Below are 15,918 nucleotides of genomic sequence, written 5' to 3'. Positions count from 1 at the left end.
GGATTCATGTGACGCACTCGACATCGCCCCATGTACATAGTTCCGTCATAGACACATGCTGCACACGACACACACACACTCTTAGATGCACTCACGTCACGATCATATTTATTACCACGTAGGCACATATCTTTGTAAAAAGGGGGGATGTCATGATATTCAAACACACACATCATGATGGACACACTAACAGGCAAATCAGAGTACACAACACCACAACCAATCACAGACAAGAACACCAACCACATAAAAAGCACGAGCACGACACCTGGAGGGCAGTAGGTCTGGGGAGAAGGGAACAAGACAGAGCTGTTGAAACACCACAAGCAGGGAGCCCCCCACGTGCAGAGTGCAAAGACCAAGTTGTAAATAGTGAGTTTAAATAAAGAAGCGTTGTACCATATGCAACTGTGTTGGCTCTTCTGTGTGTCAGAACACCCAACACCACAAATCCCACTGCCCCACTCTCTCCCCATAGCCCTGTATCAATCCCAAAACTAATCCCACTTCCCCACTCTCTCCCCCTAGCCCTGTATCAATCCCAAACTAATCCCACTGCCCCACTCTCTCCCCATTGTCCTGTATCAATCCCAAACTAATCCCACTGCCCCACTCTCTCCCCATAGCCCTGTATCAATCCCCAAACTAATCTCACTGCCCCACTCTCTCCCCATAGCCCGGTATCAATCCCCAAACTAATCCCACTGCCCCACTCTCTCCCCATAGCCCTGTATCAATCCCCAAACTAATCTCACTGCCCCACTCTCTCCCCATAGCCCTGTATCAATCCCAAACTAATCCGACTGCCCCACTCTCTCGCCATAGCCCTGTATCAATCTCCAAACTAATCCCACTGCACCGCTCTCTCCCCATAGCCCTGTGTCAATCCCAAACTAATCCCACTGTTCCACTCTCTCCCCATAGCACTGTGTCAATCCCAAACTAATCCCACTGCCCCACTCTCTCCCCATAGCCCTGTGTCAATCTCAAACTAATCCCACTGCCCCACTCTCTCCCTATAGCCCTGTATCAATCCTCAAACTAATCGCACTGCCCCGCTCTCTCCCCACAGCCCTATATCAATTCCCAAACTAATCCCACTGCCCCGCTCTCTCCCCATAGCCCTGTATCAATCCCCAAACTAATCCCACTGCCCCGCTCTCTGCCCATAGCCCCGTATCAATCCCCAAACTAATCCCACTGCCCCACTCTCTCCCTACAGCCCTGTATCAATCCACAAACTAATCCCACTGTCCCACTCAATCCCCACAGCCCTGTATCAATCCCCAAACTAATCCCACTGCCCCACTCTCTCCCCATAGCTCTGTATCAATCCCCAAACTAATCGCACTGCCCCGCTCTCTCCCCACAGGCCTGTATCAATCCTCAAACTAATCCCACTGCCCCGCTCTCTCCCCATAGCCTTGTATCAATCCCCAAACTAATCACACTGCCCCTCTCTCCCCATAGCCCTGTATCAATCCCAATCTAATCCCACTGCCCCGCTCTCTCCCCATAGCTCTGTAACCATCCCCAAACTTATCCAACTGCCCCGCTCTCTCCCCATAGCCCTGTATCCATCCCCAAACTAATCCCACTGCCCCGCTCTCTCCCCATAGCCCTGTATCAATCCCCAAACTAATCTCACTGCCCTACTCTCTCCCCATAACCCTGTATCAATCCCCAAACTAATCCCACTGCCCCGCTCACTCCCCATAGCCCTGTATCAATCCCAAACTAATCCCACTGCCCCGCTCTCTCCCCATAGCCCTGTACCAATCCCAAACTAATCCTACTGCCCCGCTCTCTCCCCATAGCCCTGTATCAATCCCAAACTATTCCCACTGCCCCGCTCTCTCCCCATAGCCCTGTATCAATCGCCAAACTAATCTCACTGCCCCGCTCTCTCCCCATAGCCCTGTATCAATCCCCAAACTAATACCACTGTCCCGCTCTCTCCCCATAGCCCTGTATCAATCCCCAAACTAATCCCACTGCCCCGCTCTCTCCCCATAGCCCTGCATCCATCCCCAAACTAATCCCACTGCCTCGCTCTCTCCCCATAGCCCTGTATCAATCCCAAACTAATCCCACTGCCTCGCTCTCTCCCCATAGCCCTGTATCCATCCCCAAACTAATCCCACTGCCTCGCTCTCTCCCCATAGCCCTGTGTGAATCCCCAAACTAATCCCACTGCCACGCTCTCTCCCCATAGCCCTGTATCAATCCCCAAACTAATCCCACTGCCCCACTCTCTCCCCATAGCCCTGTATCAATCCCAAACTAATCCTACTGCCCGCTCACTCCCCATAGCCCTGTATCAATCCCCAAACTAATCCCACTGCCCCACTCTCTCCCCGTAGCCCTGTATCAATCCCAAACTAATCCCACTGCCCCACTCTTTCCCCATAGCCCTGTATCAATCCCCAAACTAATCCCACTGCATCGCTCTCTCCCCATAGCCCTGTATCAATCCCCAAACTAATCCCACTGCCCGCTCACTCCCCATAGCCCTGTATCAATCCCAAACTATTCCCACTACCCCGCTCTCTCCCCATAGCCCTGTATCAATCCCAAACTAATCCCACTGCCCCGCCCGCTCTCCATAGCCCTGTATCAATCCCAAACTAATCCCACTGCCCCACTCTCTCCCCATAGCCCTGTATCAATCCCGAAACTAATCCCACTGCCCCGCTCTCTCCCCATAGCCCTGTATCAATTCCCAAACTAATCCCACTGCCCGCTCACTCCCCATAGTCCTGTATCAATCGCAAACTATTCGCACTGCCCCGCTCTCTCCCCATAGCCCTGTATCAATTCCCAAACTAATCCCACTGCCCGCTCACTCCCCATAGTCCTGTATCAATCGCAAACTAATCCCACTGCATCGCTCTCTCCCCATAGCCCTGTATCAATTCCCAAACTAATCCCACTGCCCCGCTCGCTCCCCATAGCCCTGTATCAATCCCAAACTAATCCCACTGCCCCGCTCGCTCCCCATAGCCCTGTATCAATCCCAGACTAATCCCACTGCCCCACTCTCTCCCCATAGCCCTGTATCAATCCCAAACTAATCCCACTGCCCCACTCTCTCCCCATAGCCCTGTATCAATCCCAAACTAATCCCACTGCCCCGCTCGCTCCCCATAGCCCTGTATCAATCCCAAACTAATCCCACTGCCCCGCTCGCTCCCCATAGCCCTGTATCAATCCCAGACTAATCCCACTGCCCCACTCTCTCCCCATAGCCCTGTATCAATCCCAAACTAATCCCACTGTCCCACTCTCTCCCCATAGCCCTGTATCAATCCCAAACTAATCCCACTGCCCCGCTCGCTCCCCATAGCCCTGTATCAATCCCAAACTAATCCCACTGCCCCGCTCGCTCCCCATAGCCCTGTATCAATCCCAGACTAATCCCACTGCCCCACTCTCTCCCCATAGCCCTGTATCAATCCCAAACTAATCCCACTGCCACACTCTCTCCCCATATCCGTGTCAATCCCATTGTAATTGATTGGTGTCTGCACTGTTATGACGTTGTACCTGTATCTGTGATTCCAGGGGGTTGTCCTCGGATGTTATTTCGGGACACCTGCTCTCTATATCTGGGCTATTGGCATTCTTGCTGCAGGTCAAAGTTCAACAATGACGGGGACGTACGCAGGGCAGTTTGTGATGGAGGTTAGTGGAAACACACGGCTTCTTTTCCATATTCCTGTGTCGATTCACAGGACTCAGCGGGCGAGGAGCAGAGCCAGGCCGAGACAGGGAGTGTGGGGTAGGCAGGGTAAGACGTGGTGGGTGGGGGAGGCAGGGCGAGAGGAGGTGGCAGGCTGATCCTGGAGGTAAATGGGTCCTTCTCTGGTTGGTGAACTGTAACTAGCGGGGAGCCACAGGAGTCAGTCCTCGGACCTCAACTGTTCACAATCTAGATGAATGATCTGCAAGCGGGGACAGAGTGTGACATAGCAACATTTGTGGATGATACTAAAATAGGTGGGAAAGCAAGCAGTGAAGAGGAGATACAGATTTTGTGTATCCCTCCAGCTGCACTGCCCATTGCTTAGTCCAGACTATCAGGCACTCTGGAAAAGAAATGAGTGGGCGGGGTTTACACCGTCAGCCTGTCGGGAAGGGGCCTGATAGAGCCGCAGATCCAGGCGCCACCTTTAAACGTTAGAAAGCTCAGGAGGTCCAAGAAGGTGAGTTGAATAAGATTTTTTTAGGTAACGTACAGGCCACAACGCAGCTCACATCACAGACGTCCCAGTCGGGAGGACTGGAAGTGTCCCAGTCTGGGCCGGTTTTAAAGGGCGAGTTTACGTACCCCAGCTGGGTGAGCCTTCCGCCCGCGAGCGGGGAGCTTGTATTCTACCTGCCCCACAGCCCATCGAGCCTGCTCCGCCATTCAAACAGATCATGGCTGATATCTTCCAGATCTCTCCGTGAGGGTTATTATAACAGATCCCCAGAGTAAGACCATAAGACCATAAGACTTAGGAGCGGAAGTAAGGCCATTCGGCCCATCGAGTCCACTCCACCATTCAATCATGGCTGATTTCAACTCCATTTACCCGCTCTCTCTCCATAGCCCTTAATTCCTCGAGAAATCAAGAATTTATCAACTTCTGTCTTCAAGACACTCAACGTCCCGGCCTCCACCGCCCTCTGTGGCAATGAATTCCACAGACCCACCACTCTCTGGCTGAAGAAATTTCTCCTCATCTCTGTTCTAAATTGACTCCCTTTTATTCTAAGGCTGTGCCCCCGGGTCCTAGTCTCCCCTGCTAATGGAAACAACTTCCCTACGTCCACCCTATCTAAGCCATTCATTATCTTGTAAGTTTCTATTAGATCTCCCCTCAACCTCCTAAACTCCAATGAATATAATCCCAGGATCCTCAGACGTTCATCGTATGTTAGGCCTACCATTCCTGGGATCATCCGTGTGAATCTCCGCTGGACCCGCTCCAGTGCCAGTATGTCCTTCCTGAGGTGTGGGGCCCAAAATTGCTCACAGTATTCTAAATGGGGCCTAACTAATGCTTTATAAAGCTTCAGAAGTACATCCCTGCTTTTATATTCTAAGCCTCTTGAGATGAATGACAACATTGCATTTGTTTTCTTAATTACGGACTCAACCTGCAAGTTTACCTTTAGAGAATCCTGGACTAGGACTCCCAAGTCCCTTTGCACTTCAGCATTATGAATTTTGTCACCGTTTAGAAAATAGTCCACGCCTCTATTCTTTTTTCCAAAGTGCAAGACCTTGCACTTGCCCACGTTGAATTTCATCAGCCATTTCTTGGACCACTCTCCTAAACTGTCTAAATCTTTCTGCAGCCTCCCCACCTCCTCCATACTACCTGCCCCTCCACCTATCTTTGTATCATCGGCAAACTTAGCCAGAATGCCCTCAGTCCCGTCATCTAGATCGTTAATATATAAAGAGAACAGCTGTAGCCCCAACACTGAACCCTGCGGGACACCACTCGTCACCGGTTGCCATTCCGAAAAAGAACCTTTTATCCCAACTCTCTGCCTTCTGCCTGACAGCTAATCATCAATCCATGTTAGTACCTTGCCTCGAATACCATGGGCCCTTACTTTACTCAGCAGTCTCCCGTGAGGCACCTTATCAAAGGCCTTTTGGAAGTCAAGATAGATAACATCCATTGGCTCACCTTGGTCTAACCTATTTGTGATCTCTTCAAAGAACTCTAACAGGTTTGTCAGGCACGACCTCCCCTTACTAAATCCATGCTGACTTGTCCTAATCCGACCCTGCACTTCCAAGAATTTAGAAATCTCATCCTTAACAATGGATTCTAGAATCTTGCCAACAACCGAGGTTAGGCTAATTGGCCTATAATTTTCCATCTTTTTCCTTGTTCCCTTCTTGAGCAGGGGAGTTACAACAGCGATTTTCCAATCCTCTGGGACTTTCCCTGACTCCAGTGACTTTTGAAAGATCATAAATAACGCCTCCAATATTTCTTCAGCTATCTCCTTTAGAACTCTAGGATGTAGCCCACCTGGGCCCGGAGATTTATCAATTTTTAGACCTCTTAGTTTCTCTAGCACTTTCTCCTTTGTGATGGCTACAATATTCAACTCTGCCCCCTGACTCTCCGGAATTGTTGGGATATTACTCATGTCTTCTACTGTGAAGACTGACGTAAAGTACTTATTCAGTTCCTCAGCTATTTCCTTGTTTCCCATCACAAAATTACCAGTGTCATTTTGGAGCGGCCCAATGTCAACTTTTGCCTCCTGTTTGTTTTTAATGTATTTAAAGAAACTTTTACTATCATTCCTAATGTTACTGGCTAGCCTACCTTCAAGTTTGATCCTCTCTTTCCTTATCTCTCTCTTTGTTATCCTCTGTTTGTTTTTGTAGCCTTCCCAATCTTCTGACTTCCCACTACTCTTTGCCACATTATAGGCTTTCTCTTTTGCTTTGATGCATTCCCTAACTTCCTTTGTCAGCCATGGCTGCCGAATCCCCCCTCTGATAACCTTTCTTTTCTTTGGGATGAACCTCTGCACTGTGTCCTCAATTACTCCCAGAAACTCCTGCCATTGCTAGTCTACTGTCTTTCCCACTAGGCTCTGCTCCCAGTCGATTTTCATCAGTCCCTCCCTCATGCCCCTGTAGTTACCTTTATTTAACTGTAACACCTTTACATCTGATTCTACCTTCTTTCTTTCAAATTGGAGATTGAATTCTACCATATTATGATCACTGCCTCCTAAGTGCTCCCTTACTTTAAGATCTTTAATCAAGTCTGGCTCATTACATAACACTAAGTCCAGAATGGCCTGTTCCCTCGTGGGCTCCATCACAAGCTGTTCCAAAAAGCCCTCCTGTAAACATTCAATGAATTCCCTTTCCTTGGGTCCACTGGCAGTATTATTTACCCAGTCCACCTGCATATTAAAGTCCCCCATGATCACTGTGACCTTGCCTTCCTGACATGCACTTTCTATTTCGTGGTGCATTTTATGCCCCTGGTCCTGATCACTGTTAGGAGGCCTGTACATAACTCCCATTATGGTTTTTTTGCCTTTGTGGTTCCTCAACTCTACCCACACAGACTCCACATCATCTGACCCTATGTCGTTTAGTGCTATTGATTTAATTTCATTCCTAATTAACAAGGCAACCCCGCCCCCTCTGCCCACCTCTCTGTCTTTTCGATAGGTTGTGTATCCCTGGATGTTTAAATGCCAGTCCTGAACCCCCTGTAACCATGCCTCTGTGATGCCTACCACATCATACCTGCCAGTCACAATCTGGGCCACAAGCTCATCTACCTTGTTCCGTACACTGCGCGCATTTAAATATAGCACCTTTAATTCTCTATTGACCGTCCCTTTTTGTCTTCTTAGTATGGTGGACCTTGGTTTACTGAGCCTTTCCATACACTGTGTCGTATTTTGTGGGATGGGGACTATCGTAACCTCTCCTGAGTTCTGTCTTTTCGTGCTTTTTTGTATTCCTAAGCAGCTACGCTTCCCACTGATTACTTCACCTCTTGGTTCCCTGACTTTCCCTTCCCCCCCAATCTTTAGTTTAAAGTCCTATTGACCACCCTATTTACTCTTTTCGCCAGAACACTGGTCCCAGCTTGGTTCAGGTGGAGACCATCCCAACGGTATAGGTCCCCCCTGTCCCAAAACTGATGCCAGTGTCCCATGAAAAGGAACCCCTCTTTCCCACACCACTCTTTCAGCCACGTGTTAACTTCCCTTATTCTTGCCTCCCTATGCCAATTTGCACGTGACTCGGGCAGTAATCCGGAGATTATGACCCTTGAGGACCTGTTTTTTAATTTGAATCCTAGCTCTTTATAATCTCTAAACAGGTCCTCTTTCCTAGACTTGCCTATGTTGTTGGTACCGACATGGACCACAACAACTGGATCCTCCCCCTCCCTCTCCAGTAACCTTTCAAGCCGGTCAGAGATGTCCCGCACCCTAGCACCGGGCAGGCAACATACCATGCGGGACTCTTTATCCTGCTCACAAAGGATACTATCTATCCCCCTGATAATAGAATCCCCTACAACTACCACTTGCCTATTTACTCCCTCCCCTTGAATGGCCTGCTGAACCATGGTGCCTTGGTCAGCTGACTCATCCTTCCTGCAGCCCTGTTCGCCATCCACACAGGGAGCAAGTGCCTCATACCTGTTGGACAGAGTCAAGGGCTGAGGCTCCTGAGTTCCTGACTGCTGGTTCCCTTTACCTGCCTGACTTGCAGTCACACCCTGCTGTACCTGGCCACTGGCAGGATTTAAACTACTTACTCTGACAGGTGTGACTGCCTCCTGAAACACAATGTCCAGGTACGTCTCCCCCTCCCGGATGTGCCTCAGTGTTTGAAGCTCAGACTCCAGCTCATCAACTCTGAGCCGGAGCTCTTCGAGCAGCCAACACTTACTGCAGATGTGGTCGCTGCAGCTCGCAATGGGATCTGCCAGCTCCCACATCAAGCAGCTCAAGCACATCACCTGACCAGCCATCACTAATTAATTAATTAGTTTAATTTAAGTTTATGGTGGGGGCAGCTTCAGCCAATCAGACACGACCCTGCACTTTTAACTGAAAAACAGCACAATTAGATTAACCACTTACCTTTCCTGGTTACCTCACTGCACCAAACTACCAAATTCTCACTGTCTGTATCTCTCTCACTCCGGCTGTGTCCCTTGACCTGCGCAATGCTAATAATATAATCTAATAATGCTAATAATAATAATATAATATGGCACTTACCTCACACCAATGGATCTTATTTTTAGGCAGCACCACCCCCTCCCCCTCCCAGGACACAGAGGACCCCCCTCATATGCAAATAGAAGGGACGGAACAAGGAACGATAAAAGGATTAGCCTTAAAGTTTTGTACCTAAACGTGTGGAGCATTTGAAATAAAATAAATGAATGAGTTGTGCAGAAAGATGCAAAGGGATATGATATAGTTGGGATTAAGGATTCAAGGCTCCAAGGTGACCGAGGATGGGAACTAAACATTGAGGCTATTCAGTGTTTGGAAGGACAGACAGAAAGGAAACGGTGGTGGTGTTGCATTGGTGATTAAAACATATAAGAACATAAGAACTCGGAGCAGGAGTCGGCCATCTGACCCCTCGAGCCTGCTCCGCCATTTAATGAGATCATGGCTGATCTTTTGTGGACTCAGCTCCACTTTCCCGCTTCTGGAATCTGTCTGGGTTGAGTTCAGAAACATCAAGGGGCCAAAAACATTTGTAAGATACATACATAGATACAGAGAAGATAGGAGCAGGAGGAGGCCTTTTGGCCCTTCGAGCCTGCTCCGCCATTCATCACCATCATGGCTGATCATCCAACTCAATAGCCTAATCCTGCTTTCTCCCCATAGCCTTTGATCCCATTCTCCCCAAGTGCTATATCCAGCCACCTCTTAAATATATTCAAAGTTTTAGCATCAACTACTTCCTGTGGGAGTGAATTCCACAGGCTCACCACTCTTTGTGTGAAGAAATGTCTCCTTATCTCTGTCTGAAATGGTTTACCCTGAATCCTCAGGCTGTGACCCCTGGTTCTGGACACACCCATCATTGGTGACATCTTCCCTGCATCGACCCTGTCTAGTCCTGTTAGAATTTTATAGTCTCTATGAGATTCCCCCCTCATTCTTCTGAAGTCCAGCGAGAACAATCCCAACCGAGTCAATCTCTCCTCATACGACAGACCCGCCATCCCTCGAGGCTTCAAATGAAGTTACTGTGAAAAGCCCCTAGTCGCCACATTCCGCCGCCTGTTCGGGGAGGCTGGTACGGGAATTGAACCCGCGCTGCTGGCCTTGTTCTGCATTACAAGCCAGCTTTTTAGCCCACTGTGCTAAACCAGCCCCTAGCCAACCACATGTACTAGAAGCTATCACATTGGTGCAGGGGGCAGGGGGGGGGGGGGGCTGTTTGAGCAGCTTTGTTCCTTTTCAAACTTCTCCTTCTGTCTGCTCACACAGGGTTTCCTCAACCTGTCCTGGTCCCGGAGTAAACGAGTGGCTTTCACGCGGTCAGTGGCAATCATCCCCACCGTGGTGGTGGCAGCGTGTCAGGATGTGTCCAACCTGACCTTCATGAATGATATTCTCAATGTCTTGCAGAGTATTCTGGTAAGAATAAGCGAAGCGTCCTGTCAGGAGCTGGCTGATTCCCTCACAGCCACTATCTGCCCATCACTACCCCCACGCTCCGTCTCACACACACTCATTTGTATGTTCACATGCACGCACGCCCTCACACACTCACACACCCAATTAGACTCATGCACCTACGCACGCACACTTAGACCAGGAGACCATAAGACACAGGAGCAGAATTAGGCCACTCGGCCCATCGAGTCTGCTCCGCCATTCAATCATGGCTGATATTTTCTCATCCCCATTCTCCTGCCTCCTCCCCATAACCCCTGATCCCCTTATTAATCAAGAACCTATCTATCTCTGTCTGAAAGGCACTCAGTCATTTGGCCTCCACAGCCTTCTGCGGCAAAGAGTTCCACAGATTCACCCCCCTCTGGCTGAAGAAATTCCTCCTCATCTCTGTTTTAAAGGATTGTCCCTTTAGTCTGAGATGGTGTCCTCTGCTTCTAGTTTTTCCTACAAGTGGAAACATCCTCTCCACGTCCACTCCATCCAGGCCTCGCAGTATCCTGTAAGTTTCAATAAGATCCCCCCTCATCCTTCTAAACTCCAGACCCAGAGTCCTCAACCGTTCCTCATACGACAAGCTCTTCATTCCAGGGATCATTCTTGTGAACCTCCTCTGGACCCTCTCCAAGGCCAGCACGCCCTTCCTAAAGAGGTAAACTCACCAACAGTCACCCTCATACCCTCACCCGCCCTACCCTCACCCCTTCACCCTCACCTCCTCATACCCTCACCGTCATACCCTCACCCCCTCACAGTCATACCCTCACACTTTCACTCTCACACCACCCTCACCCTCTCACACTCAGTCACATACCTCATGGTCACATGACCAACTCTCACCCCCACGCTGCATCTTCACCCCCACACACTCATTCACACACTCACACTATCAGCCTCACACTCACACACACAGTTGTCCCTGTCCACACACCAACCCTCACGCCGACACAAACTCCCTCATCCAGATCGTGCTTCACATCCATTCGCACCACTCACAGAGTGAACTCAGTCACACAATGCCAGGTGGCCATTGCTCTTCTAATATTATTTCTCCTTCTGTCCACAGCTCCCCTTTGCTCTCATCCCTATCCTGACATTTACCAGCCTCAAAATATTAATGAACGAATTCACCAATGGAGTGTAAGTAACCTGGGATCAGCACAAGGTCCTTGTCAATGAGAAAGATTCATTCACCAGAAACCTGAGCAGGCAAACGATGGAGGGGCAGGGTGTTACAATCCCAGTTGATGGAGGGGCAGGGTGTTACAATCCCAGTTGATGGAGGGGCAGGGTGTTACAATCCCAGTTGATGGAGGGGCAGGTGTTACAATCCCAGTTGGTGGAGGGGCAGGTGTTACAATCCCAGTTGGTGGAGAGGCAGGGTGTTACAATCCCAGTTGGTAGAGGGGCAGGTGTTACAATCCCAGTTGGTGGAGTGGCAGGTGTTACAATCCCAGTTGGTGGAGAGGCAGGGTGTTACAATCCCAGTTGGTGGAGGGGCAGGTGTTACAATCCCAGTTGGTGGAGAGGCAGGGTGTTACAATCCCAGTTGGTGGAGGGGCAGGTGTTACAATCCCAGTTGGTGGAGAGGCAGGGTGTTACAATCCCAGTTGGTGGAGGGGCAGGTGTTACAATCCCAGTTGGTGGAGAGGCAGGGTGTTACAATCCCAGTTGATAGAGGGGCAGGGTGTTACAATCCCAGTTGATGGAGGGGCAGGGTGTTACAATCCCAGTTGGTGGAGGGGCAGGTGTTATAATCCCAGTTGATGGAGGGGCTGGTGTTACAATCCCAGTTGATGGAGGGGCAGGGTGTTACAATCTCAGTTGGTGGAGGGGCAGGTGTTACAATCCCAGTTGGTGGAGAGGCAGGGTGTTACAATCCCAGTTGGTGGAGGGGCAGGTGTTACAATCCCAGTTGGTGGAGAGGCAGGGTGTTACAATCCCAGTTGATGGAGGGGCAGGGTGTTACAATCCCAGTTGGTGGAGGGGCAGGTGTCACCATCCCAGTTGGTGTTTGGTGGAGGGGCAGGGTGTTACAATCCCAATTGGTGGAGAGGCAGGATGTTACAATCCCAGTTGGTGGAGGGGCAGGGTGTTAAAATCCCAGTTGGTGTTTGGTGGAGGGGCAGGGTGTTACAATCCCAGTTGGTAGAGGGGCAGGTATTACAATCGCAGTTTGTAGAGGGGCAGGTGTTACAATCCCAGTTGGTGGAGGGGCAGGTGTTACAATGCCAGTTGGTGTTGGGTGGAGGGGCAGGGTGTTACAATCCCAGTTGGTGGAGGGGCAGGTGTTACAATCCCAGTTGGTAGAGGGGCAGGTGTTCCAATACCAGTTTGTAGAGGGGCAGTTGTTACAATCCCAGTTGGTGGAGGGGCAGGTGTTATTAATCGAAGTTGGTGGAGGGGCAGAGTGTTACAATCCCAGTTGGTAGAGGGGCAGGTATTACAATACCAGTTGGTAGAGGGGCAGGTGTTACAATCCCAGTTGGTGGAGGGGCTGGTGTTACAATCCAAGTTGATGGAGGGGCAGGGTGTTACAACCCCAGTTGGTGTTTGATGGAGGGGCAGGGTGTTACAATCCCAGTTGATGGAGGGGCAGGGTGTTACAATCCCAGTTGGTAGAGCGGAAGGTGTTTCAATCCCAGTTGGTAGAGGCGCAGGTGTTACAATCCCAGTTGGTAGAGGGGCAGGTGTTACAATCCCAGTTGGTAGAGGGGCAGGTGTTACAATCCCAGTTGGTAGAGGGGCAGGTGTAACAATCCCAGTTGCTTTACGGGCAGTGTGTCACAATCCCAGTTGGTAGAGGGGCAGCTATTACAATCCCAGTTAGTAGACGGGCAGGTGTTACAATCCCAGTTGGTGGCGGGGCAGGTGTTACAATGCCAGTTGGTATTTGATGGAGGGGCAGGGTGTTACAATCCCAGTTGGTAGAGGGGCAGGTGTTACAATCCCAGTTTGTAGAGGGGCAGGTGTTACAATCCCAGTTGGTAGAGGGGCAGTTGTTACAATCCCAGTTGGTGGAGGGGCAGGTGTTACATACCCAATTGGTCGTTGATGGAGGATCAGGGTGTTACAATCCCAGTTGATGGAGGGGCAGGGTGTTACAATACCAGTTGATAGAGCGGCAGGTGTTTCAATCTCAGTTGGTAGAGGTGCAGGTGTTACAAACCCAGTTGGTAGAGGGGCAGGTGTTACAATCCCAGTTGGTAGAGAGGCAGGTGTTACAATCCCAGTTGGTAGAGGGGCAGGTGTAACAATCCCAGTTGGTGGACGGGCAGAGTGTTACAATCCCAGTTGGTAGAGGGGCAGCATTACAATCCCAGTTGGTAGAGGGGAAGGTGTTACAATCCCAGTTGGTGGAGGGGCAGGTGTTACATTCCCAATTGGTCTTTGATGGAGGGGCCGGGTGTTACAATCCCAGTTGGTGGAGGGGCAGTTGTTAGAATCCCAGTTGATGGAGTGGCAGGTGTTACAATCCCAGTTGATGGAGGGGCATGGTGTTATAATCCCCGTTGGTGGAGGGGCATGTGTTACAATCCGAGTTGGTGGAGTGGCAGGTGTTACAATCCCAGTTGGTGGAGGGGCAGGTGTTACAATCCGAGTTGGTGGAGGGGCAGGTGTTACAATCCGAGTTGGTGGAGGGGCAGGGTGTTCCAATCCCAGTTGGTAGTGGGGAAGGTGTTACAATCCCAGTTGGTGTTTGATGGAGGGGCAGGGTATTAAAATCCCAGTTGGTGGAGGGGCAGGGTGTTACAATCCCAGTTGGTAGAGGGGCAGGTGTTAAAGTCCCAGTTGGTATAGGGGCAGGTGATACAATCCCAGTTGGTGTTTGATGGAGGGGCAGCTATTACAATCCCAGTTAGTAGAGGGGCAGGTGTTACAATCCCAGTTGGTGGCGGGGCAGGTGTTACAATGCCAGTTGGTATTTGATGGAGGGCCAGGGTGTTATAATCCCAGTTGGTAGAGGGGCAGGTGTTACAATCCCAGTTTGTAGAGGGGCAGGTGTTACAATCCCAGTTGGTAGAGGGGCAGTTGTTACAATCCCAGTTGGTGGAGGGGCAGGTGTTACATTCCCAATTGGTCGTTGATGGAGGATCAGGGTGTTACAATCCCAGTTGATGGAGGGGCAGGGTGTTACAATACCAGTTGATAGAGCGGCAGCTGTTTCAATCCCAGTTGGTAGAGGTGCAGCTGTTACAAACCCAGTTGGAAGAGGGGCAGGTGTTACAATCCCAGTTGGTAGAGAGGCAGGTGTTACAATCCCAGTTGGTAGAGGGGCAGGTGTAACAATCCCAGTTGGTGGACAGGCAGAGTGTTACAATCCATGTTTGTAGAGGGGCAGCGATTACAATCCCAGTTGATAGAGGGGAAGGAGTTACAATCCCAGTTGGTGGAGGGACAGGTGTTACATTCCCAATTGGTCTTTGATGGAGGGGCCGGGTGTTACAATCCCAGTTGGTGGAGGGGCAGTTGTTAGAATCCCAGTTGATGGAGTGGCTGGTGTTACAATCCCAGTTGATGGAGGGGCATGGTGTTACAATCCCAGTTGGTGGAGGGGCAGGTGTTACAATCCCAGTTGGTGGAGGGGCAGGTGTTACAATCCGAATTGGTGGAGGGGCAGGTGTTACAATCCGAGTTGGTGGAGGGGCAGGGTGTTCCAATCCCAGTTGGTAGTGGGGAAGGTGTTACAAGCCCAGTTGGTGTTTGATGGAGGGGCAGGGTATTAAAATCCCAGTTGGTGGAGGGGCAGGGTGTTACAATCCCAGTTGGTAGATTGACAGGTGTTAACGTCACAGTTGGTATAGGGGCAGGTGATACAATCCCAGTTGTTGTTTGATGGAGGGGCAGGGTGTTAAAATCCCAGTTGGTGGAGGGGCAGGGTGTTACAATCCCAGTTGGTAGAGGGGCAGGTGTTACAATCCCAGTTGGTAGAGGGGCAGGTGCTACAATCACAGTTGGTGGAGGGGCAGAGTTTTACAATCCATGTTGATAGAGGGGCAGGTATTACAATCCCAGTTGGTAGAGGGGCAGGTGTTACAATTCTAGTTGGGGGAGGGGCGGGTGTTACAATCCCAGTTGGTGTTTGATGGAGGGGCAGGGTGTTACAATCCCAGTTGTTGGAGGGGCTGGTGTTACAATCCCAGTTGATGGAGGGGCAGTGTGTTACAATACCAGTTGGTAGAGGGGCAGGTGTTAAACTCACAATTGGTAGAGGGGCAGTTGTTACAATCCCAGTTTGTTGAGGGGCAGGTGTTACAGTCCCAGTTGATGGAGGGGCAGGTGTTTCAATCCCAGTTGGTGTTTGGTGGTGGAGCAGGGTGTTACAATCCCAGTTGGTAAAGTTGCAGGTGTTATAATCCCAATTGGTGGAGGGGCAGGGTGTTACAATCCCAGGTGGTGAGGGGTAGGGTGTTGCAATCTCAGTTGGTGTTTGGTCGAGGGGCAGTGTGTTACAATCCCAGTTGGTAGAGGGGCAGGTGTTACAATCCCAATTGCTGGAGAGGCAGTGTGTTACAATCCCAGTTGGTGGCGGGGAAGGTGTTACAATGCCAGTTGGTGGAGGTGCAGGTGTTACAATCCCTGTTGATGGAGGGGCAGGGTGTTAAAATGATAGTTGGTGTTTGGTGGAGGGGCAGGGTGCTACAATCCCTGTTGGTGGAGGGGCAGGTATTACAATCGCAGTTGGTAGAGGGGCAGGTGTTACAATCC

The 15,918-nt window shown here is 50.4% G+C and overlaps 1 protein-coding gene across 4 annotated transcripts in view; it reads left to right on the top strand.

Moving 5' to 3' along the window:
- Window positions 1-15,918, top strand: part of LOC140385864 (natural resistance-associated macrophage protein 2-like) — a 285,160-nt gene that overhangs the window by 252,366 nt on the left and 16,876 nt on the right. For all 4 annotated transcript variants that reach the window (XM_072468468.1, XM_072468492.1, XM_072468477.1 and 1 more), the window contains 3 exons: window positions 3,565-3,684; window positions 10,021-10,170; window positions 11,276-11,349. In XM_072468468.1, coding sequence (XP_072324569.1) covers window positions 3,565-3,684; window positions 10,021-10,170; window positions 11,276-11,349 — 344 coding nt within the window. The remainder of the gene's footprint in view (window positions 1-3,564; window positions 3,685-10,020; window positions 10,171-11,275; window positions 11,350-15,918) is intronic.

This window comes from Scyliorhinus torazame, chromosome 2, assembly GCF_047496885.1.
Source record: "Scyliorhinus torazame isolate Kashiwa2021f chromosome 2, sScyTor2.1, whole genome shotgun sequence".
NCBI classification, from domain to species: Eukaryota; Metazoa; Chordata; class Chondrichthyes; order Carcharhiniformes; family Scyliorhinidae; genus Scyliorhinus; species Scyliorhinus torazame.
The sequence above is the reverse complement of the archived record's forward strand: the minus strand, read 5'-3'. Positions and strand labels throughout refer to the sequence as shown.